Genomic DNA, 8,683 nt, shown 5'->3' on the forward strand with positions numbered 1-8,683 from the left:
GAGCTATGCTTGTGATTTTCAAAAAAAAATGTGAAAAGTGCCCAAAAAACTATTCCGCTACCTTAAGTTACTGTAAAATACTCAATTTTCGTTTGTAATTGATTTTCGCTATTTTCGCTGAAGGGATTATTCAGTGCAAATAAAATCCAGCGAATATACATTTTTCCTATATGTTACATTCAACTCATCAAAAATCAGTGAAATTAAGAATATGGACGTAGGGTGACATGAATTGTTGATCTTTATTCGGTTGTGCATGTCAGGGGGAAATTCTCTTCCGCCCGCGTTTCAAGTTCTCCTTCACGTGTCAGAGGGGATGTTCGTCTGTCTCTATATCTCGTCTGCTTGAGGTACCGGACCGAGAAAGTCACTTAAGCTTTACAGTAAAATAGACGCACACAACGAAATACATATCAATAGCCGGTCTTTAGCCACATCGAGATCGCCCCCAGGCAAATTGCCTCGTGGGAGACTCTGCCCAGGACTGACAAAGAATCTCTCTCGGGCGTAACCTTCACACATGCACATAGCCAATCAAACTAAGTACTGGACACGTCATATCTTTTGATTAATCGTTCACTATATTAATAACTGCAAATACCAAGTAATCAACTAAATAAGTCGGACAACATATACGCGAAATCTAATTCATTATGACAGTTACATCGGGAAAACAAAGCCTAGCCAGAGCATACAATACAATGGTTGTTCCTGAGCGTTGGGTTTCTAACGCAAAAGAAATAGAATGCGTAAAACGATTTTTTTAAATTCTTTACTTATTTCACACAAGCTATGTCAACGCATATGGTACGCGTTGGTGTTTTTCTCTTTGTCATTTGTAATAAAGTGACAATGACCTGACTGCATTCAAGCGTTTCTAGATATCGTGAAGCGTCATTGTGTTTGAACACCGACCAGCGTAAAATCAGACCTCCTCTCCGCCGACACACATCAACATGGGAAAGATTTGGAAGATTGCAGCGGTGCTCACGGTCTTTATTGCAATGTACATTGCATACACACTGAGAGACACGTTTGATCCAGGTGAGGTAAAACAAGACGCCACAAACAACCGCACTATTACTTTGACTCGAAATTTTGATCGCAATACAGTGACACCATTTCACTGTGCATTTAGTAGTTTTGCACAACTTGTCTGTACTACGGAGCTGTGTATCACGGTTTCTAGTTCCATTGTAGTACCAATGGCCGGTGATGCTTCAACTCAACTGACATGAGTTAGTTGAACGCGTTGCATGCCATATTTGATGTGCGTCAGAAAATTAAAGGTGAAACGCGGCCGCGGAGTACATTTATTTGTGCACAATTGTTAAGGTCAAAGTCCGATGTCCAGCTAAGAGTACACAACTACTGAGTATATGCTCGTGAGGTTGTTGCAGTGTAATACCAGCTGTGTTTGCACGGTGACATTGTCAAGGGGCGTGAGCGAGAGCACAGTAGCACGTACCGTATTACTGCAACAACATCAAGGCTGTCTGTTTGCCCGTGTTTCAGACCGTTTCCGTCATTTTGCAGCCTACGTTGATATTATCGACTTCGCCATGCCACCTGGTTTCTTCAAAACTAATGCTATTCAGTTTATTTCATGGAAAAAATTATCGATTTATTACTTTTATTTGTTCATCATAAAATGTCCACTTTAATATTATCAGTGTTATGATTGATATTATTTTCACCAGTCGTTTCAAAAGTTTCAAGGTTGCAATACGTGTACTGTATTCATAGTTAGTTATCTTAAATATCAAACAAATGTTTTCAAATGTTTCCTTTATATAGTCCTTTACTGAATAGTAAAACAGTGCGAGGATACACAATAGGCTTTTATGGGACAGCGCCCTCTATCCAAGAAGTATATGGAGACTGGACGTGGCTAAATTGAATAAAGTTTATGCTGAGTGAAAAAAGTTCCGTGGAATAAATAAAAATCAAATGAAAAGGCTTATTTTTATGACCAATCGCTTTAATGTGCTAAACCCTACTTATTTTGGATTAGAAAATCGGCAAGACTGAGGTTAATAATTAGCAAATTGATGATATCGATGGAGCACCCCCTCAACTTAAGTAATTGATGAACATTGTTCTCTATTTCAGGAGTTGGTGAACAGTCCGATGAAAAGCGTTTAATAGTCGAAAATAAGTTGTTGCCAAACAGCGCCCTCTATTTATGTGGTTGAACAACGTCCTCTACTTATATAGCTAAAGAACAGCGACATAGTCATAGTCCGCACACAAATTAAACAACTTATGTTTCGTGGCCTTTAAATAAAGTGATAATTTGTTATTACAGAAAGCATACATGGAAAGCGAGTGATTGTGACCGGTGCAAGTACCGGTATTGGTGAACAAGTCGCCTACCAATATGCAAAGCTGGGAGCCAATATATTAATCACCGCACGGAGAGAAAACCGACTAAAAGAGGCGAGTGATATTATTAGCATATTCAAGTGTTCTGTAATTCGTCGAACATGTATATGATTTCCCTTGATGTTTGATACTGTGGCGTAGTTCAGTTTATCGCACCGTGTAGTGGGTAATACACGCTTCAGTCGAGGCCTACTTTTGTTTCCACTACACCACTACTGGCCTAACTCGTGCTGGTTATTTACATACATATCATTGACATAGACGTCATGACCACATTACATTAGGGAGCATGTTTGTACTAATAACCATCATGGTCCGAGAAGGGGCGCTCGCCCCCTCTGCCCATCAAAATCCTCAACTGCCAGCAATAGCGAGTTACAGCCTTAGTGGTTTACTACAAATACATTGCAGTCTTCATATGGATGAAACTCATCGTCCGCCTGCACGGTGTTGCTCCGTTCGAGCATTCGTGCTTCGCCGGAACATTCACCGTGAGATTTCAAGATGGATGAAACTGTATACTGTGACATACCCCATATGAATACAACAATAGTTTCAATAAAATAGAGACAAGGAGACAAGTGTAATTTTAAAGGTACAAACTGAATATTCGTCTCTCAAAACCATGAGTGGTAGAAATATACATGTATACTATGACATTTTCTGAAAAAGATAATTTCTTTATTTTGTTTATTTTCAATGCAGGTAGTAAAGAAATGTTTAGACTTGGGTGCTCAATCCGCACATTACATTTCTCTGGACATGCAAGTCATTAACGAGACTGGTAAATTGATAACTGAAGCTGAGAAGACACTCGGTGGATTGGATTATCTCGTTTTAAACCACGCCCTCTACTACTGGGAATTATGGGATGGCGATATAGAAAGACTTCAGGCACTAATGAATATCAACTTTGTTTCCTATGTGAATCTAGCAACCAAAGCACTACCCATGCTGTCTAAGTCTAATGGTAGCATCGCTGTGGTCTCATCTAGTTCAGGTATATGTTTTTTTTATGGAAACATCTATCTACATAAAGTATTTTTATATATGAAAAGAATTTAGGTTGAAAGTCAATTGGGAATTTTAAACACTTGTGCCCGCTATTACTGTGGGCCTTGTCCAAACTGCTGTCATAAAGACATTCCTACAGTTATCAGTTCATTACAGGATTAAATATAAAATCATTCTATAATAATCTAAACCCAAGCTATATCAGACCGACCAGTTCTCTTCGATATTCCGACAAGAACCTACTAAGTACACACAACACTGCGAAAAAGAATTTCAGTTTTCAACATTATGAATTCTTTCGTTTTTTGGGAGAAAATGTTTTAATAACAATGATTTTGACAAGATAATTCAAAAAATTATACCAAGAATAATTCAAAACGAAATATATTCCCTATGTACCCATAAATAATTATCGATTACACAAGAATACTACCGAAAAAAAGAAATTTGCTATATTCTCTATATTTTTGCTTGTTATTTGTCTTGAATTATGACTGAACGAAGCTGAATGAAATTACAAACTATGTAATGTGTTTAGCGACACATGTATGAACACTAACTTTTAATAAATATGATTTCCTATAGTAGGAGTGATGTGCTAAAAGTTGGACGGGCATCGAATTTGAGTATTTTTTTGTTACATTTATTTGATTGATTGCGTCAGCTACATTTATTACAGGCGCTGCTGATGAGCAAATTTATATGAATATTTACAAGTTTAGAACACAAAGCAAACTACTGACAACATTTGACAAAACAATCCTCAACATAACAAAACCTTAGCAATTACACTACAAACAAGTAGTATATATAACCAACTAAAACTAAAACATAATGTTCTCGATGTGATAAAACAACAATTATATTTTTTATAAATAACCAATTCGAGTTTTTCATATGATTATTTATCTCGGGTATGTCAATTGAAGCTTAATTGATTTACTCTTGATTCATAATTACCATGTGGATCCCAGCAGCAACGCATTTTACGCCTTGTATGTCAGAAGTGTCCAGAAAATGTGACCCTACATAAACGCAACCCTAACCAGCATGCTTATATTTAATTATAATCATTACATTGTTTTTCTTTCTATAGGTTTAGTCAGTGTACCTGCTGTTATTCCATATTCTGCCTCAAAACACGCATTGAATGGATTCATTGAAGGACTAAGACTTGAACTCGAGTATATGGGAATTGATGTAGCAATAACGCTACTTTTAATTGGTGGGGTGTCCACGGATCACATGATTGACATTGTACAACGTCGTGAAACCTTAGCACAGTTCGGTGAGCCAGCTGAGGCTGCCTCATTCATCATGAAGGCGGCAAGTTCTAAAAGGACAGTTGCTTACTACCCCTGGGCAATTGTCAGGATACCTGAAATAATACATACTATGTCACGTGATCTGAGTGATTTCATGATGTCAAGATGGATGTTTCCAGCTCTGCGAAGGCGGAAGATGTAGTTTTGAAAGATAAAATATCACTTGGCCATATTTCCAAAGACACTGTCGAACTATTCAGATTATAACAACTCATGTGCTTGTTTTTACGATTTCAGAATTGTTATTAAATGGTTTAACTATAATATAAATGTTTGTGAAATTTTGAAATTGTTTGTAGCAATGATTAAGGACAGCGTATAGGATATAACAACCCGTTTTCCTCTATCATTAAACAAATCAATAAGAAAGGTGCATGTCCATAGAATAATGTCAAAAGAAAATGACAGGGACAAGATTATTCTCATACATTGCAGCGGAAATTAGCGCAGTTCAACAATCGGATAGTGACACTGGTTTGATGAGCCAACATAAAGTAGTATCTCGACATAACACACACTGACTCAAAACGATGTAGCAGACGAGTATTGCAAACATGGTTTACGTGGATTACCACCAATCACAGTCACTCTACTGTGCACAAATGCATGAAGCCACAGTAGTCATCGCCTGGTGTTGTTAAACATGTGTCACCAGTTTGACTACTGATCATTATTGATACAATATTATACCGGCTTTACACTTGACAGGCTTACATCATTGTTTCTGTAAATAACGAAATAAAACAAACGCTGTTCATATTGAACTGTCGTCACGTGCATAATTAATTTCAACTCTACATGCATGCAGTAAGAATCGTGCAAAGATTAGCAAGAAAGCAATCTGAGTAGCGGTTTTCAAGAAGTGTTTTCTTTAATGAAATATCGATACCGGCGAAACGGACTTCAGTTAAAACATAACCTAAAACTGAATAGTTAATATTGGTATAGTCCATGATTTCGTCTATACATAATGTATTGACAATCTATTTAGTATTTATACATTTACAAATCTCGAAGTAAATGTACGGTATATACGTGAAGATTTGAGCAATGATGTTACTTTTTTACTAATATCCTAATATTATTTGCACTTGTCTTTTGAAGCAATTTCTTTAATATACGTTAATCTATTACACTTGTGGAAATAGACGTGATAGGCAAAGTAGTTCAACTCTCATACCAGCAAGGAGTAAAATATTGTACTGTACCGGTGTATGGAACAATATTTCATCCGAACGGAGGTCTTGGACGAAGAAGTCGAACAAAATTGCGTTTAAAGTTGCATTCCTACTTGTGAGAATTTCTGAAATATATATGATATACCTAAAACAACATTTGAACACTACTGCTCCTCCTACTGATTAACAGGAGATTATCTCCAATGCGTTTAGACTGTCGGGCCGAACGAAAGCCGAGATCTGCCAGGGTTCTATTCAGTTCGATTAGAGCCGAACGGAACCGTGCCCTCAAATAATTAGTATGAAAACAAAACATGGATGAACACGATTTTGGTGTTTCATTACTTGGCACGATGCTGTTGAGGTGTGTGAAAAAAAAGAAATTGTCACGAGTCTGAGCATGGAGTTGTAGAAAAGAGAATGCACTGGTGTTACGATTTAGCCTGAGGTACAAGTACTGTAAAGGGTTAATTATTCACTGGGTTTTAATTTAGCTTATTTCGCTGACTGGAAAATGCGTTAAATTACTAAAACCCAGCGAATATGTAAAATTGAGCATAGAACACATTATCTAAATGATAAAACAGTGAATTTAAAACCCACTGAATATGCCTGAAATGATAAATCAGTGAAATTTAAACCCAGTGAAAATTAGTCATTTTACAGTATCTTGAATAAATAGGAAACACGGCAGCTAAAATGTGTTGCAGCCTATTCATGCAAAATTACCATTTTGTAATTGTCCATCTGTTGTGATATGTGTAACAGTTGTCAATCCAAACATACTAGGAACATGTCACCGTATCGTGACCGCTTATACGATTTTTACTTCGGTGTCTTTAAAAAATTTCTTCAATTTTCATTGGATCTGTTCAGTCGTTCTTTCAAGTTTTTGTTGCATAATTTCGTACGCCAATTTTTCTGTTTCCCCTTGAGTTATCAATCTATCGCAGTATTTCATTACTCTGCCAAATATATATTAGGGTGCTTAACTCTTCGTCAGGCCAGAAATCGCGTGAAATTACGAACGCTGTTTTCTCCGCAATGAGAGGTTACTTGAAGAAGACCATTGAGGGCGTGATTTGGTCTCCAAATCTGAATATCACAAAATGAAATACGGAATTTATAACTTTAACTTTTAATAGTAATGCACACCTGACCGTAGTACGGGAGTTCTGGCTTTTTTTAGCTTCATGAATAAACATAGTTTGTAGAGGTTTTACGCAGACATTACGCAGACATTATAGGGGCTGTTTTTCGCCGCCACACCCCAGGCTTTCTTGTCGTACTTTGGTGCCGCAAAGGGGCTGGGATGGTACGACGTTGGTGTACGTCGTGACTTAATTGATTGCATGGGTCAGGCTATGATGAAAGGTCAATTGGCGTGATCAGTCTATACCCTTTGTAATAAAAGTGACCATGGCCCATTTATAGTCGAGTGTGATTAGATATAGTGGAGTGTATTGTTCAAACACTGAGAAAACCAGAGTTAGCCGGACCAGCGCAATATAAACGTGACCTTGATAATGGGATTGTGTTTTTCCAGAGTGTTCAAATAGTAGAAGCTGACATTTTTGGACTAACGTTATGTAATTGAAACACAAGCCACAAGTATTAGATGGCTTACAGAAGAGGCTATAGTTAATATGGGCATATGATTTGCTTGAGCCATTGGTAAATTTATGGAATTGATTTTGCTGTGACAATGTATACATGTATGAACAATTATGTTAATATGGTGTTGTGTGTTATACGAAGTAGGTGATGTTTTAAGTCTTTTGGTTATGTCATTTGGATCAAGAGGGGGAGGTTAAAGTACTTGATCGGAAAGAATGATTATATTTGTTCTTTGGCAGTGAATGGCTTATTTGTACTTGACTGTAACCCACCCACCACTTGATTGTAATTTGGCCAGTTGCTATTAGACATCACTAGCAGACTAGTTGGAAGACAACCAGGTAAAAATAGTGTGAATAAAATAATCGTCTGTAATGAACAAGGAAATAATAAAGTTTTTATTTTTTATTTTAAATAACAATAAACAACAAGTTTACAAAAAACATTCGAGTAAGAATAAAGTAAGAACTACCGTGCGTAAAAATAATGAATTTATCGCATGGCAATGGCAATGTGCCATCTGACATATAATCGAAGTAAATTTACCATGTGCAAAGACAGCATTGTTGGTTTGCATAAGACAGCCCACACACATGCTATAAGGAGTAAAATGCCAGAGTTGGAAATTCTCAACTATGCATAATCATTTATATACACAATTCTATATTGTCCTGTATACACAATTCTATATTGTCTTACCTGATATTTCAATTTACCTGATATTTCAATTTAGTTGAAATATCAAACAGGATGCTTCAGATTTATCTCGAATGATTATGAATAGTTGATAACTCTGGCAGCAAAGAAAAGAAATGCAGTCCTAGCGTTTGAGGGCGTGCACTCATGCGCAGATTGACACAACCTGAAGACTGGTATCACAGAGAATAGAAATTGTCAAATTTCGTCATAAATGCGTAAAATCTGGAAAAATAAATGATTTATATGTCATCGGACAACATTTTGCGATAGTTCAGTGTCTCATGAGCACTCGTAACTGGTTTGGACAAGGTATTTTGTATTTTGAGGTGTGATTTTCGGCTGCTAGAAAAATGTGTGCACATTTTGTTTCCTCCCTTGTCTTATATATAGTGCAAGCTGATGGGCCGGAAACAAGTATTAGTGATTTTCGTGGTTTCGGAGCGTGATGATTAAATTTAATAACAT

General features: G+C 36.9%; 1 protein-coding gene across 1 annotated transcript; it reads left to right on the top strand.

Moving 5' to 3' along the window:
• The first annotated feature begins 956 nt into the window (after window positions 1–956).
• LOC100373877 (hydroxysteroid 11-beta-dehydrogenase 1-like protein) lies at window positions 957–4,994 on the top strand. Its single transcript, XM_002738336.3, has 4 exons — window positions 957–1,044; window positions 2,309–2,439; window positions 3,091–3,385; window positions 4,496–4,994. Exons 1-4 carry the CDS (start codon window positions 957–959, stop codon window positions 4,864–4,866), a joined length of 885 nt encoding a protein of 294 aa, XP_002738382.1. The 3' UTR covers window positions 4,867–4,994.
• Window positions 4,995–8,683: the final 3,689 nt, after the last annotated feature.

The sequence above is a fragment of the Saccoglossus kowalevskii genome, chromosome 3 (genome assembly GCF_978046115.1).
Source record: "Saccoglossus kowalevskii chromosome 3, keSacKowa6.1, whole genome shotgun sequence".
In the NCBI taxonomy this organism is placed as follows: Eukaryota; Metazoa; Hemichordata; class Enteropneusta; family Harrimaniidae; genus Saccoglossus; species Saccoglossus kowalevskii.

What these genes read in the sequence shown, in the direction of transcription:
- LOC100373877 (XM_002738336.3), top strand. Translation starts at nt 957, where the DNA reads ATGGGAAAGATTTGGAAGATTGCAGCGGTGCTCACGGTCTTTATTGCA. An exon ending in GAGAGACACGTTTGATCCAG is followed by an intron (nt 1,045 to 2,308) that starts GTGAGGTAAAAC and finishes TTGTTATTACAG; the next exon opens with AAAGCATACATGGAAAGCGA. An exon ending in GAGAAAACCGACTAAAAGAG is followed by an intron (nt 2,440 to 3,090) that starts GCGAGTGATATT and finishes TTTTCAATGCAG; the next exon opens with GTAGTAAAGAAATGTTTAGA.